The sequence below is a fragment of the Ornithorhynchus anatinus genome, chromosome 5 (assembly GCF_004115215.2).
Source record: "Ornithorhynchus anatinus isolate Pmale09 chromosome 5, mOrnAna1.pri.v4, whole genome shotgun sequence".
NCBI lineage: Eukaryota > Metazoa > Chordata > Mammalia > Monotremata > Ornithorhynchidae > Ornithorhynchus > Ornithorhynchus anatinus.
In genome coordinates, this window is record NC_041732.1 from 96,119,125 (window position 1) to 96,144,649 (window position 25,525).

At 42.1% G+C, this 25,525-nt stretch overlaps 1 protein-coding gene across 9 annotated transcripts in view; it reads right to left on the reverse strand.

The window, feature by feature from the left end:
- Window positions 1-25,525, reverse strand: part of PTPRM (protein tyrosine phosphatase receptor type M) — an 838,914-nt gene that overhangs the window by 303,869 nt on the left and 509,520 nt on the right. For all 9 annotated transcript variants that reach the window (XM_029065462.2, XM_029065460.2, XM_029065457.2 and 6 more), the window contains exons 12-13: window positions 8,017-8,290; window positions 6,522-6,558 (exon numbers count right to left, since the gene is read on the reverse strand). In XM_029065462.2, coding sequence (XP_028921295.1) covers window positions 6,522-6,558; window positions 8,017-8,290 — 311 coding nt within the window. The remainder of the gene's footprint in view (window positions 1-6,521; window positions 6,559-8,016; window positions 8,291-25,525) is intronic.

Here is a 25,525-nt window from a genome sequence, read left to right on the forward strand (position 1 = left end):
ACTGACTGATAAAAATGGAGTTTGATATTGAAAATGAATCCTTAGAGTTCATAGCTTTTCAGATTTATCAATGTACTTGTTTTACATTATCTTATCCCAAAACTTCTGTGATTTTTACAGAAGACAGTATTTCTTGCAAATGACACTGTGGTTGTAGAGCCAGAGGAAGTTCTTAAACATGTAGTGCCAGAAAAAATACGGAGCTCAACCAATCACATTTGCCAGATGCTTAAAGAATGCCTTGGGAAATTTTCCCTTCAAGATATTAGAATATTTCCCCAGTTATTACCTGTATAAGCAAGTTCAGAAGGTCAGTATGGTCAGATAACACATTGTCACAAATAAAACAACCAAAATGCTTGAAGATTCCAGAAACAAGAACCAGACCAACAAAAATGTCAGTCACTGTGGAAGAGCCATGAGGACCCAGCAGGAATCCTGCCTAACTGATTTAGCCCTCATTTCCTCTTTTCCCGCTCTCTTCTGCATCACTCTTGCACTTAGATTTTCTCCCTTTTTACACCCCTCCCTCAGCCCCAGAGCACTTATATACGTACCTGTAATTTATTTATTTATATTGACTGTCTCCCCTTGTAGAATGTAAGTTGCTGTGGACACAGAATGGGTCTAACAATTCTGCTATGGATTGTATTCTCCCAAACGCCTAATACAGTGCTTTGCATACAGTTAATGATCAATAAATACGACTGATGGAGTACCAGCTATTTCCAAAACATTGGACTACAAGACCAATTTTCACATAATTTATTTTAAGTTGGGGTTCTTTTGATGATTTTTCATTCAACCAGTAAACATTTTGCCTTTAAACTGGTCAAAATAAATGCTGTTGGAGGAGGAAAATGAAGCAGCTTTTCCAAATGTTTTTTAAAAAAAGGTAACACGAGTAGCCCATCTTTCCAAACTCTTCTGTTATTTTTGGGGTAGTCAGCCGGTCTGTGACTAACCCACAGGGTGGTGAGGAAGTGGACAGGGAGGGAAACCCAATCATTCACAATGAGAAGAAAAAAGAATTACTGAAAAAGCCTATGAGTCAGGATGGGGGAGGCAGGACTGCTGATGAGACTGTGCCATATGAGCCCGAATCCCATGGGAGCCATCACGACCAAGAAAAACAGAGATGGCAGGCCAGGGCGGGCAACATACTCATTCCAAATTGCTTATTTAAATATGATGGAAGCTTATTATGAATGGATTATGAATCAGATGGGAATTAAATACCCTTGGGGCAGGGAATCCTGCCTTCCGGAAAGTGTGACTCACAATCTGACACTATCACTGAACTCTGAGGCTGACACCTCCCCCGACAAGCATCCTCATGGCTCCCCCGTTCAGTGCATCACGAAGTAACAGCGAGAAATACATAACTGAAAATCAATATCATTTAAAAATTCACTGGGCTAGTCCCTAGTTCAGAAATTTGGTAGAAATATGGACTGTTCCTGTGGACCAAAACCAAAACTGGATACATTTCTAAAGGCAGCAAAAAACAGGGCATTTGACCATAGAGCAGTAAAATCCCATTATCGCCAGAATTGGGAAAGTAGCATGCCCAGTGATGTGACTGGGGTAAGAAAATGGCATGTTAAGGGTAGCTTCGTTTTATCTGATGAGTGTTCCGCTCTCTCTTTTTATACGATCAAAATTAATACAATGAGAAGCAGCGGATTCTAGTGGGTAGAGCATGGGCTTCAGAGTCAGAAGGACCTGGATTCTAATCCTGACTCTGACAATGGTCTGCTGTGTGGCCTTGGACAAGACTCATAACTTTGCTGTGCCTCAGTTTCCTCATCTATAAAATGGGGATTAATAATAACAGAGAAGCAGTGCGGCTCACTGGAAAGAGCACGGGCTTTGGAGTCAGAAGTCATGGGTTTGAACCCCAGCTCTGCCACTTGCCAGCTGTGTGACTTTGGGCAAGTCACTTAACTTCTCAGTGCCTCAGTTCCCTCATCTGTAAAATGGGGATTAAGACTGTGAGCCCCAGGTGGGACAACCTGATTCTCCTGTGTCTACCCCAGCGCTTAGAACAGTGCTCGGCACATAGTAAACGCTTAACAAATACCAACATTATTATTATTATTATTAACAATAATGATAATGATACTTGTTAAGCACTATGTGCCAAGCACTGTTCTAAGTGCTGGATAATAATAATCGTGGTGTTTGTTAAGCACTTACTTTGTGCCAGGCATTGTTCTAATACCTGGGGTGGATAATAGATAATTGAGTTGGGCACAGTTCCTGTCCCACATAGGGCTCACAGTCTTAATCCTCATTTTACAGATGAGGGAACTGAGGCATATAGAAGTGAAGTGACTTGCCCAAGGTCACACATCAGAGAAGTGGCGGAGCCGGGATCAGAACCCATGACCCTCTGCCAGGCCTCTGCTCCATCTACTAGGTCATGCTGCTTCTCTAAGACTTTGGGCCCTATGTGGGACATGGACTGTGTCCAACCTGTATCTACCCCAGGATTTAGTACAATGCCTGGTGCATAGTAAGCACTTAAATACCTTAAAAAACCCAACAATCTCATTAAGATTAAAATTGACAGATAAAGACAATTTAGAGAGACATATCCATAGATAAATATTACAATTTGAGCTTCTGGTTAAAAGAAACCCACCCCAAACTATGGCTAAGAAGTCACATGTCCCCCGTTGGCGCATTTCATAAGAATGCTGCATTCTTTATGGAAACAGGGACTAGTATAAAGAGCACAGGCCTTGGGGCTCAGAAGAGCTGGGTTTGAATCATAGCTCTGCCACCTATCTGCTCTGTGCCGAGGGCAGGAAGCAGCGTGGATCAGTGGAAAAGAGCCTGGGCTTCGGAGTCAGAGGTCATGAGTTCGACTCCCGGCTCTGCCACTTGTCAGCTGGGTGACTGTGGGCAAGTCACAACTTCTCTGTGCCTCAGTTCCCTCATCTGTAAAATGGGGATTCACTGTGAGCCTCACGTGGGACAACCTGATTACCCTGTATCTCCCCCAGCGCTTAGAACAGTGCTCGGCACATAGTAAGCGCTTAACAAATACCAACATTATTATTATTATTATTATTATTATTAACTGCTCTGGGCCTCAGTTTCCTCATCTGCAAAATGGGGACTCAATAACCTCTAACTTCCCCTTAGACTGTGAGCCACAGATGGGCCAGAGTCTATCTCACCTGATTTTCTTGGTTGTACCTCAGAGCTTAGAACAGTGCTAGGCATAGAGTATGTGCTTAACATTTACCAAGATTATTGTTATTATTGTTCCAAGAGTGGCCTGTAAGAGAAGGTTTCCTTTTGAAACCCTCATTAGGCATTACATGGACAAATTGGGAGACAATATGAACAGGGATGATTTTGCATGGAGAAGAGGCAGGGGAATGAGGAAGGGCAGAGGATTCAGGAGGCTGAGGAGTCTCAATCAATCAATCAATTGCATATATTGAGCACTTACTATGTACACAGCACAGTACTAAGCACTTAGGAGAGTACAATACAACAGAATTAGTGGACAGGATCCCTGCCCATAACAACCTTACAGTCTAGAGTCTCAAAAATGATCTAATGTCAATCATATTTACTGAGCACTTATGGTGTGCAGAGTTCTGTGTTAAATACTTGGGAGAGAACAACATAACAACAGATAAATTCCCTGTCCACATGTGCTGACAGTCTATAGGGGGAGACAGACATTGATATATATACAGATATGTGGTAATGATGACGATGGGATTTGCTAAGCGCTTATGTGCCAAGCACTGTTCTAAGCGCTGGGGTAGATACAAGGTAATCAGGTTGTCCCATGTGTGGCTCACAGTCTTAATCCTCATTTTTCAGATGAGGTAAATGAGATACAGAGAAGTGAAGTGACTTGCCCAAAGTCACACAGCTGAGACAAGTGGCGGAGCCGGGATTAGAACCCATGACCACTGACTTCCAAGCCCGTGTTCTTTCTACTAAGTCCTGCTACTCCTCAGCAATAGGACATACGTATATATGCCAATATGTACGTAAGTGCTGTGTGGCTGGGAGGGGGGAATGAATAAACAGAGCATATATGAAGAATATCTGTGTAAGTGTTGGTCTTCGTTTACCTCGGGAACAAGGCAAGTGGATGGGCTCCAGCTGAATCTACAGGGAAGGGAAAAAATCCCAGCAAGAAGCCTCTGTCTGTAAGGGTTCCGCCACGTGGAAATACTCTGTGAGAAAATTTCTAAGAATTGAGTGATCAGTGGCTTCCCAGATTGATCTGGGGGCAAACCCACTTCAATCAATTAATCATCAATCAGTGGCATATACTGACAGCTTACTGTATGCAGAGTACCATATTAGCTGCTTGGGAGAGTAAAATACAAGAGAACTGGTAGACATGATCCCATCCTCACTACAGGCTAGTTGGGGAGACAGACATTAAAATGAATTACAGGGAAGCAGCCGAGTATAAATGTAGGGACTTTAGTGTTTTCGCTCTGGAGGTCGGAATGCTTAAGGGATACAGATGCAGGTGCATAGATGACACAGAAGGGAGTTGGGTAATGAGGGGCTTAGTCAGGGAAGGCCTCTTGGTGGAGGTATGCTTTTAGGATGGCATTGAAGGAGGAGGCAGGAGGATGTTTCCTTCACAACCCTATAATGTGTAGGCAGGGAAATGACACCCTACTTCATAATACTGCATCGGATGTATATGATATAACTGACTTCTCCACTAGTGACCTATTGGACAAATCCTATTGCTGTAAAAGTGTCCCCGTAGCACTTCTGAAAAAAAATCAGAGCCGGCAATCAATCAACCAGATTATACAATTACCAAAATGTCCCCAAACGATGTGTAAAACAAGTGGCAATAATGATTACCCTGGCTGAAGGAGGAAAGAAATCGATTCCTAGCCCCAATTACTGCAACCGTTTGCCAAAGCTACGGATTCCCACATTTGCTATGGATGTAACTGTACCTGCATAATCCTTGTGATCCAAACTGAAGCTGGAAAGTGTATAATTGTGATGCTCAGGTGAAAAAGAATCAAGGAGGGAAACTGGGAATAACGCTGATAATAATGGTATTTATTAAGCTGAGCACATAGTAAGCAGTGTGGCCTAGTGAGTAAAACACAGAACTGGAAGCCAGAGGACCTGGGTTCTGATCCCCACTTCACCACTTGACTGCTGTGACATCTTGGGCAAGCCACTTAACTTCTCTGTGCCTCAGTTGTCTCAACTGCAAAAAAATAGGGATTCAATACCTGTTCTCTTGTCTGCTTGGACTGTGAGCCCCATGTGGAACAGGGATTGTATTCGGCCTGATCGACTTGTATCTACCCCATTGCTTAGAACAGTGTTGACACATAGGAAGCACTTGACAAATACCATAAAAAAAGCGCTGGGGTAGATATGGGATAAAAAAAAAAGGACAGTAGGCTAAGTGCTGTCAAGGAAATGTGTCATCCTCTGAGGACAGATCGAGCACACTTTGTACTAAGTCTAAAGGGGCACCAAGATCCCTTAAGGAGTGTGGTATTTAGATGTTCCTATTTTAGAGTATTAATGCTGAACCTGATGCCTGAAAAGAATTACTATGTTAATGCACTCCCTAACCAGTGGAGGCCGGGGTACTCAGCGAACAAGGTCTGATCTCTGGAGAGACAGAAAGAGAATCTAAAATGAATAAAAAAGAAGGAAAATAACTAGAAAATGGCAAAGATGAACACGAAGCATGATGGGGGATAGGTGTCCTCAAATTGGGGGAAACTGGGAAAATTCAGAAATGTGAACCATTCTTTAAATGGCTCTGGAGTGGGATACGATTTTATGGGCAACCAGGTGATTGACTTCTGTAAAGAAATGATCAGTGCAGGGATTTCTCAGGAGGGTTGTCATTCTTCACCTTGGTAGAAGGAGCTAGGTAGGCATGAAGACATGTCTTCTTCTAAGGGAATGGATTTTGGCAGAGCAGGTTATGTGATCAACAACCAGAATTGCTGTACCTATTCTGTGGCTCCCATGGATGGTCTCAGTGGTCATTTCAAGGCTAGCGTAGCAGGGGCTAGAAATAAGTATGATCTTTAGTCATCTGACCCACGGCAAAGGCACAGGATTCTGAGCAACCCAGTGATCCCAATGTTGGTCGGCTACTCACCTATCTTCCTTTTTCAAAATAATTCATATTAGATCATTGCTCATAATTGTGGGTAATGCTGTACTACCTTGTACTAAGCATTCCACTGCTGATATATTTACTGCTCTACTATGCTCAAAAATGTTAGTAAATGTAGTGCAATTATAGAAAACTAAAAGGTAGAGTTAAAACAATTACCAACAGGGCTTATGCTTCCTTTGGAATATTTTGGTTCCTCGGCCAACCCTCCGATGGATTGGTTTTCAATGTGGTAGTGCTACGGCAGGTGGTGGAGCCATCATTTCAACAAAGGGAATGTTTCTGGAAATTTGTTAACATTTTAGAAGATTCGAACTGATATAAACCCAGCACACAGCTCACAATTGTTGCAACATACCTTTTGTGGCCACCCTGACGCAATCAATTTTGGTTTCCTGTGTCAAATAAAGAGGAAAAAGGTCACCATTTGGACTGTAAACAATACACAGATAACCATCTGGGATACTATTTAAAAATGATACTTAAGGAAAGAGCTCTCTGTGCACACGTGGCTGGATCACACAGTAAGAGGGCCCGTGGTCATTGGGACATAAAACCCTAAAGGATTCAACCAAGATATTTCTCCTAATGCTATCCCAGAGTAGGGAGGAAGTGTTCCAGACATGATGTGTACAAGAGTTTCACATGGATGGTTCCCTCCGGACAACCAAATCCTACTGGGGCCGAAGTTACATAGTATATAGGTGTTAAGAACCCCTTGGAGAGATTCTTTTGGGAAAAGAAAACAACAGGCATTGTTTGCCCATCCTGCACTTTCAGTTCATGGGAGAGAAGGGCCATGATAGCATCTAATAGAAAACATTTCCGGGTTACTGGGGGAGAGAGTTAAATCTTATCAGGAATTACAGGGCTCTGGTGAGTCGAGGGGAGCAGGAAAAGGGAAACAATTCTAGGAAGATTCAACAGTATCTGACTCGCTGACATTGTAGTTTGGTTGCATCTTATCTTTCAGAGACAGTTTTAACTGGGGGAAAAATGTGTTTCTAATTTAGACACAGCAAGTCTTAATTGTTGGGGGACTAAGGAAAGAAGATGGGAAGAGATAAAAAGGCAGAAGCCATTAACAGAAGCAGTGTGGCTTAAGTGTAAAGAGCACGGGCTTGGGAGTCAGAGGTCATGGGTTCTAATCCCAGCTCTGCCACTTGTCAGCTGTGTGAGCTTGGGCAAGCAACTTAAATTCTCTGTGCTTCAGTTACCCCACCTGTAAAATGGGGATTAAGATTGTGAGCCCCATTTGAGACAACCTGATTACCTTGCATCTACTCCAGTGCTTAGAACAGTGCTTGGCACGTAATAAGCGCTTAACAAATACCATCATTATTATTGTTATTATTATGCGGGATTGTCCATCTCCAGTCAGGGGAAACTATATGCCTCAGTAGTTTCAGCATTTGGGCTCAAAGTTGAAATTGCGACAGTACGACCAGTCAATTTTTGGCAGCCAGACTGAAAATTTAAATACAGCAGAATATTGGTAACCTGTTCTGGATGGAGCATCTTTTCAACGAATTAATCGTATTGATTGAGAGTTTACTGACTGCAGAGTACTATACTAAGTGCTCACGAAAGTACAATTTAAGAGAGTTGGTAGACACATTCCCTGTCTACAACAAGCTTACAGTTTAGAGGGAGCTTACAATCTAGAGGGAGCTTACAGTCTTTTTAGTAAATCTGTTTGGGTCAAAACCTTTTAAAAAAACACCAAAACTATTGTTTCTCTGTGACTTGTGAATCTCAGCTTTCTTCATGTCTTTATTGCAGGTTCTACCCTTAGCCAGAAAAGCTTGGTTTATACCCCAAGAGCAGAAGCAAAAACCAGATAGAAGATTTACCCCATTAGCTCTGCTAGCAGCTTGAAAATAAATTTTGTAGCTTTTATGAGGGAGCAGAGGTGTGTTCCAGTATCCACTGTATGTGCGATTATCTCCAATAGTGAAAGGTTGAGCGGTTTGAAGGTTGTTGGCAGGAAACTCGGCAGCAAAGTAGTATTGCGAGTTGAGAACAGACGCATTCTGGAAGTGAATGGGCACTGGGTAGCATTTCAGGATTTCTGACGCCTTTTTGGTCCTGTGAGCACGTTCTTCCTCAACAACAATTTGATAGACACTAAGAAATTAGAAGAGAAGAAAAATCGGATGGGTTATTTTTTTTGACATCTGTCCAGCCCAACCGACTCAATTCTCCAATGCAGAATGACTATAGTGACATGTGGCATTTGAAAGAAAGGGTAACTTGAATAAAATCTGTATGTCCTCAAAAAGTGTGATTCCACACAAACAATATCTCTTCCTGGAAAATGAAATTCAATATATACACTTAAATTAGGAAGGATCTTCTTCTCTTTGATGACTATCACCTCAGTTTCTTTACCTGACTCAAATGAAAATCATTTGAATTTGAATTTTAAAAAAGAAAATTTATCAAGTGGCACTGATTTGCTCAAATGTCAACACATATTATTTAATATAGATGCTAAGTCACAAAACATAATGTTTAGGTTCTTTTTTCCTACTGAGATTCATTATAATAAAGCAAAATAACATTTCTGCTGTCGAGAAAAACAAATGTCAGCCACTTGTGTTGATGTCTTAGAAAACAGAAATATGTTTCCGTCGGTGATAATGAAAGCTGGAAAGCGGTAATGAAGTACTGATCTCAACCCTCTTTTACAAATCGCCCAAAACTTGAGTTATCAGGACTGCTCCTCTGGACCAGCTTCCTGCAATTCTGAATCTAAGCAATTTTCCAAAGAACAAAACTGCATATTTCCTTTCATTTGAAAGTCAAATGACCTTGGGACTCACACCACCAATTCCCTTAAAGGACCAAGAAACTTCTGGGCTGCTGAACGTTGGGTAGAAAATTTTTTAAAGGAGAAAAAAAGCCTAACTCTATGCACATCTCCCCATACTGCCAAAACCTCCAATGGTTGCCCTCTATGCATCAAACAGAAAATCTCATTATTAGCTGTAAAGCACTCAATCACCTCTCTTCCCACTACTTCTCCTCACTCCATTCCCACTACAACCCAGGCCACACACTCTGAATCTCCAGAACCAACCTACTCATTTTGCTCTGCACTCTTCTTTCGCTATTAACACTCTCCACTACAACTCCACTCCCTTTCAGATCTGGCAGACCACTACTGTCTCCCATCTTCAGCACGGCTCAGTGGAAAGAGCCCGGGCTTGGGAGTCAGAGGTCATGGGTTCGAATGCCGGCTCTGCCACTTGTCAGCTGTGTGACTGTGGGCAAGTAACTTAACTTCTCTGTGCCTCAGTTCCCTCATCTGCAAAATGTGGATTAACTGTGAGTCTCACGTGGGACAACCTGATTACTCTGTGTCTACCCTAGCGCTTAGAAAAGTGCTCTGCACATAGTAAGCGCTTAACAAATACCAACATTATTATTATTATCTTCAAAGCCCTAGTAAAACCTGATCTCCTTTAGAAAGCCTTCCCTGACTTTTTCTCTTTTTACCTCCCTGTGTCACCTAAGCACTCGGGTCCATATACTCTAAGCATTTAGGTCCTCACCCCGTTCCTCATTTGGTTGCATCCTCTATCTCTAATTTATTTTAGTTTCTGTCTCTCCCATGAGATTGTCAGCTCCTCGAGGGGAGAGATTGCATCTACTAACTCTACTGTACTCTCCCAGGTGCTTAGTACAGTGCCTGGCACCTAGTAAGTCCTCAACAAATGCCATTAAAAAGTGCTTATTATAGTGCTCTGTATGTAGTATGCTCTCAATAGATACTATTGATTGACTGCAAAAGAAGGGGCCCTATCTCTGGTGGTCTAAGCAGCTCCCAGAGGGATGCAGGTCTGTTTCAACCACTGGATCATTGCCTAAAGCTAATGCACTGTGGGGTTTTAAGGGGACTCAAGAGGCCACCTTGACAACCTCCTAGTCCCTACATCTGCCATAATGCCAAGAATGGTCCAGAGATGGAGATAAAACAAATCTCTGGGGAGGTGGTGGTTATTAGGACATGGATTTCCTTTTTCTGGGGCCAGAGAGCTTGTAATAGAAGCCGCACGGCGTGGTGAATAGAGCAAGCGCTTGGGAGTCAGAAGATCATGGGTTCTAATCCTGGCTCCACCACTAGTTCGTTATATGTCCTCGGGCAAGCCACTTCACTTCTCTGTGACTCGGTTACTTCGCTTGTTAAATGGGGATTAAGACTGGGAGCCCTATGTGGGACAGGACTGAGCCCTAGGTGGGACAGGACTGTGTCCAATTCATTCTGCATGTATCCTCACCAGTGCTAAGTAGAGCCCGTTGTGGGCAGGGATTGTCTATATTTGTTGCCGAACTGTACTTTCCAAGCGCTTAGTACAGTGCTCTGCACACAGTTAGTGGCCAATAAATACAATTGAATGAATAAATGAATGAATGCCTGGCTCATAATAAGCGCTTAACAAATATCACAATTCTTATCATTATTATTAGAATCTGAGTAGATGGATAAGACCACATAGCCATTCAACAACCTATTTTTCCCCTTCCTCTCCCCAGATGACCCAGCACTATCGAAAAATGGCTTTGAGTGATGGACAAGGGAACCAGGCGAGAGAGAAAGTGAGAGGGGCCAGAGGCTCTATGGTTCTCACTGAAAACTGATCAGGTTGGGGAGAAGCCAAGTCAAAGACTGAAGCAGGCTGGAATGCCTCCAGATATAACTTTTGCTAAGAATGTGCTAGTCTCTCTGAGAGTCAGTTGGTCAGCAATCAGGCTTGTAATGCTAAGACTAGAAGGTCGTCGGTTGGTCAGAAAAGAGAAACAAGGAAGAAAGGGAGGTTGTGTTGCTCTATAAGTGGTAGAGTATGTCTGGATAAGAAATAAAGGAAGAACGTATTTATTAATTCATATTAATGTCTGTCTCCCTCTCTAGACTGTAAGCCTATGTTAATTTTGTTGTACTGTACGCTCCCAAGCCCTTAGTACAGTGCTCTGAACATAGTAAGTGCTCAATAAATACAAATGATAGATTGACTGAAGAATATGAAAAACATCAATAGTGGTCCTGAAAATAAGTGTCCAAATTAGGAAGAAAAGGGAGAAGAGGCTTCATGGACTGGCTCATCAAAGCAACTGCAGGCCAGGATCTGATGGTGATGGGAGAACAATTCCTCAGATATCAAATGGAAAAGCAATTCAGTGGTACAAAGGTCATCATACTGGTTTGGGGGTGAAATTGTGGATATTTTCCTAGTGCAGTAAATAAAGAAATCAACTAGGACAGACTTGACTCTAAATAATATTGATTTGTTTTTAAATAGGGAAGATTTAGTTGAGGAAATCTTGGTAGGAGCGATAGTCTTTACAAAGCAAAATAAAGAGGAAGTTGTAAGATAAGGAAAATGAATGTCAGAAAGTCAACAGACATTAGTAAGCATGATTTGATGGAAGAAAAGCCCAAAAGAGTTCCTCACTGTTCTTCAAAAAGTCAATTATTCAGGCTCAGGAACAAATATCCCCAAACACAGGAAGGACAAGGAGGGTAAAGTGTCTTAACCACAGACTTTTGAGTGACCTCTGAGACAAATAAGAAAGTTACAAATACAACCCACACTACAGCTGTTCTCATGAAGAGTGATTATAATGGCAAAATGAAAACATTTGACAATCCACATGCAAGCATATCTAGCACATTAGCCAACTGATCATATGAAAATGTGCTTCTAGGAGGAGAGGTAGTGTGGTCTACTGGAAAGGGCTGGGTTATCAGGAGATCTGGTTCTACTAGAAGCAGTAAGGTGTAGTGGATAGAGCATGGACCTGGGAGTCAGACAATTGTGGGTTCTAATCCCGGCTCTGCCACTTGTTTGCTGTGGGACTACAAATTTGTGGACAAGTGACCACTTCTGTGTGCCTCAGTTACCTCAACTGCAAAATGGGGGTTGAGAATGTGAGCCCTATGTGGGACAGGGACTGTGCCCAACCTAATTTGTATGTATCCACCCCAGCTTTTAGTACAGTGCCTGACCCACAGAGAGCACTTAAATGCAACAGTTATTGTTATTACTAGTGTTATTATTACAACCCCAGCTCTTCCACTTGCCTACTATGTGACCTAGGATGAATCACTTAACTTCTCTGAGCCTCAGCTTCCTCACTTATAAAATGGGCATTAAATACCTGATCTCCCTCCCCCTTGGATTGTGAGCGCTGTGTGGGACAGAGACTTTGTGGCCAACTCCTTGCTCATGTCCTGCCTCTGGTCTGGAACTCCCTCCCCCTTCACATCTAACAGACCATCACTCTCTCCAATTTCATAGTCTTGTTAAAATCACATTTCCTCCAAGGGGCCTTTCTCGTTTCCTCAATTCCTTCTCTCTCTGCACTGTCCTTGCACTTGGAATTTTACCCTTTAAGCACTTGATATTCACCCCACCCTCAGCTCCACGGCACTTAAGTACATGACCATAATTGATTTTAACATCTGTCTCCCCCTCTAGACTGTAAGCATCTTTTGGGCAGGGAGCATATCTATCAATTGTTATATTGTACTCTCCCATGTGTTCAATATAGTGTTCTGTATACATTAAATGCTAAATTTAATACAATTAAACTGAATATCCTGCCTCAATCCCAGTGCTTGATACAGTGCTTGACATATAACAGTTGAGAAGCAGTGTGGCTCAGTGGAAAGAGCACGGGCTTTGGAGACAGAGATCATGAGTTTGAATCCCAGCTCTGCCACTTGTCAGCTGTGTGACTGTGGGCAAGTCACTTCACTTCTCTGTGCCCCAGTTACTCATCTGTAAAATGGGGATGAAGTGTGAGCCCCACGTGGGACAACCTGATTCCCCTGTGTCTACCCCAGCGCTTAGAACAGTGCTCTGAACATAGTAAGCGCTTAATATACCAACATTATCATTATAACAATTCATTATTATCAGTCTACGTCTTTGTTGGCAAAATTGAAACCATCAGGCGGAGGCTCCCTAAAGTTTCTCCATCACTGCCTCACCACTCTACTAATTAATCAATGGTATATATAAAGCATCTACTGTGTGCAGAGCACTGTCCTGAGCACTTGGGAGATTATAATGGAACAGAATTAGCTGACACATTCCCTACCCATAATGAACTTATGGTCTAGAGGACTTCCTCCTCATTTTTCTCCTGTATCTCACAAGGAGGTCTTTTGCCTATTCTCTAAATCCAACCCTTCTATCGGCAACTTTGATCCAATCTCCTCATACTCCTTAAAGCAATTGCCTCCATTCTCTCCCTTTCCTCATGGCCATCTTCACACTCAGATTGTAGTTACTCTCTCTCTCCTGCCTTTAAACATGCCCAAGTCACCTCTCCTCTTAGAAAACCACTTCTTGATCCCACAGCCTCCTAAAGCTATCACCCTATTCTCGCTGCTCCCATTCCTATTCAAACTACTGGAATTGACTCTTTACACTCACAGCTTTCAATTCCTCTCTACCACCTCACTTCTTGAACCACTACCATCAGACTTTCACTCCACTGAGACTGTACCCTCTAAAATCACCAAGGAATTCCACACCCCAATCCAATGGGTTCTACTCTGCCCTCTCCTCCTTGACCTGTTGGTTGCCTGTGACACTGCAGACCATTTCCTCCTTCAAAAAAACCAATCAATTGCAATTATTGAGCGATTACTATATCAGAGCCCTGCACTAAGCACTTGGGAGAATAAAATGTAACAGAGCGGTTGACATGTTCTACTGCCCACAATGAGCTTATAGTCTAGAAGACACCTTCCGGTCTTAATTTTGCTGACCTGGGATTAGCCCGGGTGTGCTCCAACCCCTATCCTCTGACTCTTCTTCTGCCTCTCATTCATTTGTTCATTCAATCGTATATATTGAGTGCTTAATGTGTGCAAAGTTCTGTCCCTTTTGAGTAATTCCCAAGGCTCTATTCTTGGTCCCCCAAACTTCTGATTCTGTATCCACTCTCTTGGGGAGCTTATCCACTCACATCATTCGAGGGCATTTATTGAGTGTTTACTATGAGCAGAGCACTAGATTAAGCACCTGGGAGAGTATAATACAATGGAACTAGTGGATACGTTCCCTGCCCAAAACAAGCTTACAGTCTAGAGGGGGAAACAGACACTGATATAAACAAAAACCTCTTAATATACAATTTAAGCATATAGAGTCGTGGGGTTGCCGGCCAATATTAAATGTCCAAAGGACTCAGATAGAAATGTATAGATGATGCAGAGGGAAGGTGAGCTGGGAAAAAGGGTCTTACCTGGGGAAGGAGGAGATGTGACCTTAACAATGCTTTAAGGTAGAGAGGCTGGAATATATAGAGGAGGAGGGAGTTCTAGTTAAGATGGAGAACTTGGGGAAGCAGTTAGCCATGGGACAGACGAGATCAGGGCACAACGTGTAAACTGACACTAGAAGAGCAGAGTGTGTGGGCTGGGTTGCAGTAAGAGACTAGTGAGGTGAGGTAGGATGGGACGAATCTGATTGAGAGCTTTAAAACTAATAGTAAGGAGTTTCTGTTTGATGAGGAGGTGGATGGGCAACTACTGAAGGTTTGTGAGGAGAGAGGAGATGGGCGACATTTTTGTTGAAAAATGATCTGTGCAGAAGACTAAAGTGTGGACTGGAGAGGGTAGAGACAGGAGGACGGGAGGTCGATGAGGAGGCCGACGCGGTAGTTAGGACTGGATAAAATAAGTCCTTAGGTCATCATGTTAGCAGTTTGCATGGAGAGGAAAGGGTAGACTTTGGCAATGTGAAGAATGCACGCTATTTACCACTCCTCCACAGACAACTCCCAAGTCCACCTCTCTAGCCCTGTCATTGTCATCAACTGCTGTCAAATCATTTCCGATTCATTGCGATTCCAAGGGCACACTTTCTCCAGAATGCCCTATCTTCACCATCTGCAGTTGTTCTGGTATGTGTATCCATAGAGTTTTCTTGATTAAAAATATGGAAGTGGTTTACCATTGCCTTCTTCCACGCAGGAAAATCTTTTTGATCAACTTTTGACCACAGTGAACGTTCACCTTTGATTCTTTCCCATGCCGCTGCTACCTAGCACAGGTGAAACTACTTAGTTGCAACCCTACTCCCTCTGGGACCCAAAGACTTTGGTCTCCCAGAAGACTGCCCGGCGGGTCATGGGAAAAAACAACACTGAATCACAAGTCGTCATCTTTCATGGTCAGAACTATAGTGGTATCTGATCTTCTTCGAACCTCCAACTTTCATTCTTGATAACCCATCAAAGGGCAGAGACTGTCTCTATCTGTTGCCGATGTGTACATTCCAAGCACTTAGTACGGTGCTCTGCACATAGTAAGTGCTCAATAAATACTATCCAATGAATTAATGAAAACATTTTTGGCAAATGATTTTGCTCTGGTGCATCTTTTGCCGGTTCAATAATTTCACCTCTAGAGGCACAACTCGAAGGCCCATGACCACCCCTTTTAATGAGGGACCCAGTTCTGAACACCAATAAAATAGGGCCTGGGGTCCTATTTCATAATTCCTAGCTGGATTCTCCAGGCGACAAGGCCTACTTTGAACAATGTAATTTTTTTCCAAGTAAAAATTAGCTCTAGCCCTGACTTCTCCTCAAATCTGCAGCCTCACATCTAATTTTGCCTCCAGGACAGCTCCATTTAGGGACATATATCCCTAATCTATCTTCCCCTGTAGACTATAAACTCCCTGTAGACAGGGAATATATCTACCAACTCTTCTACTGTACTCTCCCAAAATTTTAGTACAGGGCTCTGTACATGGTAAGCGTTCCATAAATACCACTGATTGACAGATCAGTTCACTTGGCTGTCCTGTCAGAACCTCAAATTGAACATCTCTAAGACTGAACGACTCATCTTCCTTCCCAAATCTGCTCCCCTTCCTAACTTTCCTTTCCCAATCAATACCATTAGCATCCTTCGCTAACCCAGAAGCCTGCAACCTCAGCATCAGCTTTAACCTCCTGCCCTCCTTCAACACTCCAATCAATCTACTGCCAAATCCGGCCAGTTCTGCCTATAGAATCTCTCATATCCACACTTTCCTCTCCACTGTAGCAGCTACCACTTCACTTTACTGTACCACTTCACATTACTGAACTTTTTTACAGTTCACCCAATCTGCAACCTTTCCTCCCTTCAATCTTTACACTATACACTGCCGTATGGTTCATTCAGTACTCTGCACACATAATAATAATAATCATAATAATTATGGTATTTGTCAAGCGCTTACTATGTGCCAGGCACTGTACTAAGCATTGGGGTAGATACAAGCAAATCGGGTTAGACACAGTCCCTGTCCCAAGTGGAGCTCACAGTCTCAAACCTTATTTTTGAGTTGAGGAAACCGAGGCACACAGAAGTAAAGTGATTTGCCCAAGGTCACACTGAAAACAATTGGAGGAGCCGGGATTAGAACCCATGACCTTCTGACTCCCAGGCCTGTGCTCTATCCACTATGCCATGCTGCTTCTCACACATCTCTCCGCTCCACTCCTTAGAAGTACCTCACACTGACTACCTGTGTCCCTCTGAACTGTCTTCAAAACTCCCCATTAACTCACCCCACCTTACATATCCACTCTCTTTACCATTTACAATCCATACCATTCTTTCTGCTCCTCCAAAGTTAATCTTCTAATTTTAGATCGTAAACTCCTTATGGGCAGCAAATTTGCCTTGTAATATTAATACCTGTGCTATTTATTAAGTGCTTACTACGTGCCAAGCACTATACTAAGCGCTGGGATGAATATAAGCAAATGGGGTTGGATGCAGTCCCTGTCCCACATGGGGCTCACAGTCTTAATCCCCATTTTACATATGAGGTAACTGAGGCAGAGAGAAGTGAAATGACTTGCCGAAGGTCACACAGCAGACATATGGCAGAGCTGGGATTAGATCTCAAGTCCTCTACTGCCCAAGACTTGACCATGCTGCTCAAGCTCTTATTGCAGCATTCTGCACCCAGAAAGTACTTTAAAAATATCATTGATTGATTGATGACCTGACTCTTGAGTCTCTTAATGCCACCCCCTTTGTTCATTCTCTTACCCCATCTTGGAACTCCCTTCCAAAATCTGACAGTCCTCTCCAAATTCAGAGCTCTCCTGAAAGCCCACCAACTCCATTTTACCTTCCCCAATTAATTCCCAAAATTCCAAGTCTGTTAAATTCCTCATCGATCTCTAGCTCGTATTGATATCCTCAGCTCTTATGCACGCATGTTTATTCAAATGTGCATTCAATTATTTATTCTGATCATTCTGAAGCAGGATGGCCTAGTGGATAGGGCACAGGCCTGGATAGGCCGAAGGACTAGGGTTCTAATCCCAGCTCCACCACCTATCTGTTGTATGACCTTGAGCGAGTCACTTAACTTCTCTGTGCCTCAGTTATCTCATCGGTAAAATGGGGACTAAGACTGTGAGCCCCATGTGGGACAGGGGCTGCATCCAACCCAATTTGCTTGCATCCACCCCAGCGCTTAGTACGGTGCCTGGCCCATAGTAATTGCCTAACAAATATCACAATTATTATCATTTGCTTCTTCTGGACGTCCAAATACCTAGTATAATACCGTGCCCTGAGTGTGTGCTCCAATGCTATTACATCTATCATCACCAACACCACTACCAGGTAGTTGCTGTGAGAGTGCACATTTCAATTTAAATTCAATCATATTTAGATACTCTTCGGTGTATCTTTGAGTTAGCCTGGGAATCTATGATTGACAGTCAGTACCCAGAAGTTTGGGCAGCTCAGTTCTGCTTCCTCTCCTCCTCCCCACTCCTTTCCCCGCACCATTTCTCTGCTAAAGCTCTGAGGACCTCTCCAAAAATACCCTAGAGGAAGAGATTAAGAGAAAAAAAACCGCTGCCAATCAGGAAGATGTGCTGATGTTAGGGTTTGAGGAAACTTCTGAGGCAGCTAATGCTAGTCAATGCTAATGTTACACTGACGCCTACTTTAGGCCTTTCCCATGCGAATGTGGCTAAAAAGTACAACTTTTCCTTCACAAACATATCTCTCCTGTATAGGCATAATCTGGGACATATATTGTTAAATCTCCTTTTTGCATTGTGGATAACGGAATCAATATGTTAGGTTTAGATGGTAAACACTTTAGGCAGCCAATATGTTTTTTGATTAACTTCTTCAGATGATTCCCGAGGGCTAAGAAAAGTGATATGCTACTCTCACAAAGGCAGATTTATTCTGACCTTTTAGTATGGGCAGCAATCACTCAGTCATCCCATTCTAAAATAATAATGATAATAATAATAATTGTGAAATGCTTAATATGTGCCAAGCTCTCTTCTAAGCGCTGGGGTAGACACATGTTAATCATGTTGGACACAGTCTCTCCCATATGGGGCTCAGAGTCTAAATAGGAGGGAGTAGGATTTAATCCCCACTTTATAGACGAAGAAGAGAAGTTAAGTGACTTGCCTAAGGCAACACAGCAGACATGTGGCAGAGTTGGGCTTAGAAGATATATATTATATATATCCAGTAGCAAGTTTGCAATCAGTACCTACCTTTTAATGCTGATGGAAGGATTTTGCTTTTTGTTGCCTTTGAGAGACTTGTGAACTTTTTCCCAGTGCTTATTACAGTGTTCGTTACACAGAAAAGTGCCTAATAACTGCTATTAATACTACTACTACTAGTATTTGTTCATCAGGGTCAGAATCAATGTCTGTTCACAAAACACTTCGTAGACACTTGAGAGCATGTGATTAAATAGAAAAATTCATAAAGGGAATGATGGCTATACCTGGGATACGCTTTACTCAGATTTCCCTTTGATAGCATAACTATCCTTTCATTCATTCATTTAATCCTATTTATTGAGTGCTGAGTGCAAAGCACTGTACTAAGAGCTTGGGCGAGTACAAAGCCCTCTCTCCTCCAGTCCGACAATTACTCTCCCCTTCTTCAAAGCCTTATTGAAGGCACATCTCCTCCAAGAGGACTTCCCAGACTAAGTCCCACTTTTCCTCATTTCCCACTCCCTTCATCCTCCTGACTTGCTCCTGTTGTTCTTCCCCCGTCTCAGCCCCTCAGCACTTATGTACATATCTGTAATTTTATTTACTTGAACTGATGTCTGTCTCCTCGTCTCTAGACTATAAGCTTGTTGTGGGCAGGAAATGTACTTTCCCAAGTGCTTAGTACAGTGCTCTGCACACAGTAAATGCTCAATGAATATGACTGAATGAATGAACAACAGTCACGTTCCCTGCTCAAAATGAGCTCACAGTTCTCTAGACTGTAAGTTCAATGTGGGCAGGAAACATGTTTACCAATTCTGTTATACTGTACTCTTCTAAGCTCTTAGTACAGTGTTCTGCACAAAGTAAGCACTAGATATATATAACCGATTAACTGAACTACCAAATAACCAATATCTACCCTAGCCAGTTTAGCTGTATCTACTAAAGTAAATGAATATGAGCCACAACTTTTATTTTGGCTCCTTTAAACATTTCAACAACAATCTTCTTTTAGATATGACCTGATTCCTGGAAAAGTTATGGCTGCTGATAGTGATATTATTATCCGGGACAATAAAAGCATCCAAAAGTTTTTACCAATTTCCAAAGTGGGAATCCAGGAACTATACCATTCCCAACATATTTGCTGCTGCGAAAGAGCCAACATTTTCAGTTTGAGCACACTAGCTCTTATGACAGCTTTTGCGGGCAACAACTCACTGGTCTGCTCATTAGTTCTACACCTCCTTAGAAAATAATCACACCAATCGTCCTGGATATTTAGCTCACTTACTGCAATCAATTTATTTCATTGCGACACTAATACAAACATGTACGGTGGCACAATTAGATGATGCTGTACTTGCCACTGACTGAGGTGGATATCTGTTTGGATAAATATTTTAGTTTTCCAAGCAGCAATTATTACGGGAGTACACAGATATTTCAGAAATAAAATTATCATCTGAATGTGCCTTTATCCTGGAAAGTGAGAATTATGCACTGGGCAATGTATATTACATTTTAAATTCCTAACCTCTATTCATCTTCAGATACATTAGCGAGAGAACTAAGTTGACTAGAGCAATTTCAAACCCAAAATGTCTTTTCATGCTTGCTCCACAAGACAAATTAGATTTGCAAGCATCCAGACCTCAAATCTATTTGCTCTTTAATAATTTAAGCACTGAAAGGTCAAGCAGCTCTTTTCTGTCCCCCTTTATCAAAGTCCAAGTGCTAATGAAAAATAGCTAAATCCTATCTGCTGCATAACTGCCACTCTCCGCTGTCTCCCTGATATAAATTAACACATTATTAGCACCTAGGTCAATCACAACCTGGCCAAACTTTCTGACTGATGGGTTTTTCATCTGTATAAAATGAGATCATCTTACTAATTAATTTTATAAAATCATTCTAACCACAATTAAAATCTCCAACCTTGCCCCAGCTCTATTAAGATGACTTTTCTTTTCCTGAAGATAGTATGAAACACCTATTTTCTGGTACTGAAAACTGATTATAAGCTCTACCTTAGTGAACAGAGCAAGTGTGAATTAGAATTCTATTATTTTTCTAATGTATTACTCATATTCTCCCTCTGTTTAAAGTTGCAATGCTCCTTTTCCATCATAACTTCAAAATACCAGCAAACATAAAAAAAAAATCCTTCAGAGTATGCAATATTAAAGTGCCATCCGTTCAGAGGATAAATCTGCCAAAAATATATGACATAACTACCATAGAACTTTCTGTGGAATGAAATTTAATTTAAAGTTTAATTTATGCCGGGCTTTTCTACAACGGGACTCTGAGGCCTTTGCAAGGAGAATAGGAAATCTGCATTTATATAGAATGGTATAAAGTATAACCTAGGAAAAAACATATGACATTCTTTCATATGCTTTTTTTCAACTTTGTGGTTCAAATGTGATATGATGTTTTCAGGTTTCTCCAAAATTTAAGGGGTAAACCTGCTACAAATTTTAAATTGCTTGAAACAATTTTCAGTTCAATTTCAAGAATAAACTCTCAGTCCTAGGGTAGGTTCCTTATTCGCTGAGGCAGATGGGAGAGTTAATAAACTACTTCTGATACTTTGTTGGTGAGGTGACCAATGGCCATTTTTCAGTAGATACTTCTGCTGACAATTTTAAAGATTTTTTAAATGATATACTACAAAATCCTTCTCAGTGACCTTAAATTATTTACATTTTTAGACATGGGTACTTTTTCTGGGAGGCCTAAACAACACACACAGACGCACAGACACACACAGCCTCCCCTGCCCCGCCCCCTCCCCCCCGCCACAAAGTAAAAAGAGAGAGAGAATAGAGATAATACAAACTCGCTATTTAAAATGTCAATTATTTCTAAATCACCTCAGGCTTTTTTTAATAAAGATGAGACTTTATTATCAAAACGTTGCTTCATTTTAAGGAAGAAAATAGACTTTATCTTTCCTGGCATTTTTCCGTATTACACCAAGTACATTCTCCTCTTCACGGTTAACAGAAGTCCTCACAGACTGGCTACAAAAACAGCACCGTTAACCAACTGCTCCCACAAACAGTGTGGCTTTAGGAGGCAGAAGGACAGGGCAAACACAATCTTGGCTACATATGAAGTTCTTTGGGGAACAACATGAAGATCCCTATAAGACACCACTATATATAAGACACCGCTCTACTCAACACTTGCTCCACTACTTGTCTGCTGGGTGACCTTCGCCAAGTCACTTAACTCCTCTATGCCTGTTACCTCATCTGATTAATAGAGATTAAGCCTTTGAGCCCCAAATGGGATATGGACTGTGTCCAACTTTGATTAACTTGTATCTATCCCAGTGCTTAGTACACTGCTTAGCACATAGTAAGCCCTTAACAAATACCATAAAAAAAAACCATTTGAAGATAGCCCTTAAAAAAACATTTATTACCACCAACAAAACCGGGATCTGGTACCCACTTTCCAGATTGGCTGACCTGAAATATTTATCCTAAAACGTTTCTAAAATAATGTGTCGAGGCATGCTGTTACATCTTCAGGCTTGTCTCTGGGTCAGATAGGTGAGCCCCACCTGGTCTGTAACCCAGAGCCCCAGACATAAAGCTTTTGTGGCTTCAGGGCATCCCCAGGTGGCTTCTAATAGGGAGCCCTGACCAAAGGCAAAGGTTCTTCCTTGCTGTTCCTTCCCCTCCCTGTTCCAAACAGCGCTCTGGGTTGAGCTCCGCTGGGGTGAGGGGTGAGAGACTGAAGCTGCCTTGTTGCCTCCGTGGTGCCAGGTGGCCCCACAGTGCAGACAGGGGGCTCCCCCCACAAGGCCACATGGCTCTAAGATGGCAGATCTGCCACGAGGCGGAGATCAATGGGAGGCCATTGGAGGAGGGATTAAGAGCAATGAATAGAGACCATAGGAGAAAAAGGGATGCCAACTTAGTGCTCAACTGCCAGTGAGAAGCCCCGTATCCTGACGGACAGCACAGGGATCAATGAGGGTTTGCTCTTGTGGGGGCATCTTTGGGAGGGCCAAGGGGAGCCGCCCGGGTCAGCCAGGGGTGGGCTTATGCAAAGGAAAGGATGTGTTAAAACCCTGCCGGGAAAGGAGCTCACGCACAGTTTGTAAACCACTCGTTTTGTGGACCGTGTGGTCTGCAGTTCGCTCTGTGCTTGGACGGGTGGCTGTGTGCTGAGTCTTGCCGGTAAGGAGTGGGATTAAAGGTTCCTGACTTGGAGCCAGCTGTGGTGTTTGTCTTCTCTATGCTACACCTCACCAGGAGTAGTAGCACATGTCAGAACTGTAAGGGCTCTGGCCCATTCTCCAATCCCAAAGAAATAAAGTAGGATTGAATTTCCTTCTTCTTCTTATACTGTCGAGTCGTTGTCGACCGATAGCGATTTCATGGACTCACCCTCTTCAGAACATCCCATCTTTCATCATAAGGTCATTCTGGTATGTGTATCCATAATGTTTTCTTGGTAAAGATACGGAAGCAGTTTGCCATTGCTTTCTTCTGTGCAGTAAAAACTTGAGTGTCTGTCATTGCCTTTGATCAATGTTTTGTTCACTTGATTATCCACCTTTGACTCTTTCCCATGCCGCTGCTGCCAAGCACAAGTAATAAGTCTTATTCAACTCATTCTAAGCAGCTCTTGCTTGAGTAGGCTACATCAGATCTTGAATAACTTATTCAGATCTTCCTGAAATGGTTCCAATTCATAAGCACATCACTGAAAACTCTTATTCTCTCCTGAAGGTGCTGTTTGTGGAAAGATTGTGCTCTTGAAGCACACACACACACTATGGCACCTAGGTAATTCTGGACCAATTTCTAGCATCTGGCAGGTACTGTGGATTGCCTGCCCTGTACATAACAAGGATCAGCAACATTTGAAATTTGAATACTGATGCCTAGACAGAGTCTGTCCATAATAGATGATAAAGACAAAAATAGATAACTAAATCAAGTGAGGCAACATGTTATTTGGGAGATTGATGGAAATTATGGGTACTAAGTTTCAGGCTAAATTATATAGAGAATTACAGTGGTGGTAAAACCTGGATTCACTACAGACACTATATTTGATTTCTAAAGCAAATCTATCAGTGACTTCTACATGTATTTAACATCAATTGGCAATTCGGGATCAAAAATAATGAGCTCCTGGCATACTACATCAAAGAAGAAATTGAAGAAATGGTCATTATAGCATAGCTCTACTAGATGAAAGTCTGAAGAAATTGGATGGCAATGGGATACCAACAAAGTTGCTCGTATGCTGAGCTGAAGTGTACAGACATAAACAAGGAAAACCTAAGAAAATTTATTTTAATTACAACTGATGCAACCTCAGATAAGGAGGCAAAACTATGGATAGCGCTCAGTGTACTGCTCTGCTCATAGTAAATGCTCAATAAATACCACTGATTGATAGCTGGTAAACCACCAGCAGCCGACTGCTCTGCTGTGTGGCGATTAAAAATAGGGTGAATCTGTCAGAGTAGGGAATTCTGGAAAAATCAAAATTTCACGAGGCCAAGTTGAAAATGGTGCCTGGAAGGAACAAGTGAACAACCTCTTTGGCTTTATTAACCACATCTGTACACAAAGCCAAAGCTTCTTAGAACCCAAGGCAAATATTTACAGACAATTCTTTCCAGTCTTTCAATACTGAAAATACCACTCCATCTTTTTGAAAGAAAGTAAAACCACAGTGTGATGAACTAAATGCTTTCTGGTTAATCCTGGCTCAAAGATGGACCAAACAGTATAGTATTCAAGATGAGAAGCAGTGTGGCCTAGTAGATAGAGCATGGGCCTGGGAGACAGAAGAACCTGAATTCTAATCCTGGCTATGCTGCCTGCCTGCTGTGTGACCTCGGGGAAATCACTTGTTTATGCCTCAGATACTTCATCTGTAAAATCTGGATAAAGACTGTGAGCCCTACGTGGGACATGGACTGTGTCTAACTTAAGTAACTCAAATCTACCCCAGTGCTTAGTACAGTGCCTGGCACACAATGAGCACTTAACAAATTAAAAAAAAATGAGCCTGGAAGATACTCTTGGAATACTTCATGAACTCCCAGCACCAAAAGGTTTGACCTGAGATGATTTCTGTTCATAAAATGACAAGACGGAACAGTCATAATAACTGGTCTGGCCCAGACAAGGGGGGTTGGTTAATGCACGCAGCCCATATCATAAAAAGATCCATGGTGCTGAATATCTTATGTTCAAAACTTTAATTTTTCTTTGTCCTGCTCTGATCAGGATAAGTCATAAATTGCTTTGGAATATTTGCTGGGTATTGTCAATGTATTTCGTGCTCTCTCAACCATAACTCATTACAAGGAGCTTGCCTGGCATCAATAAGTCACTATTGCTCTTTTTCTCTCGTGCGCATATGCTGTGTCTGAATGTGCGTGTGTGTGGGGGGGGTGGGTGGGGGTGGGTATACGCATGTGTGTGTGAGCTCAATACCCTGCTGCTCTGCTATTTAGTGATAAAATCTGATATAATAAAATATTAATTACCGCTGAAAGGTTGGGTGAGAAATATGAACTCAATTACAGTCCCATATTGTGAACAAAGGGCAGGGTGAAAAAAATCCTTTAGTTATAGGGGTTTGGGATAATAAAAGAAGAACCAGAACATTAGACTCAGGCTGAGCACCCCCTAAAAGGCCACCTATTATTAATCTTCACAACAGGAATAGAATTTCAAGTAAATTAGCCATAGATAGAACATCTTTTGAGGTGATATTTTTCCTCCTAACTGGATGAAGAATATTTTTCCTTATGTATTTGAATTTTTCCTTTAAATAGAAATAATTGAATCA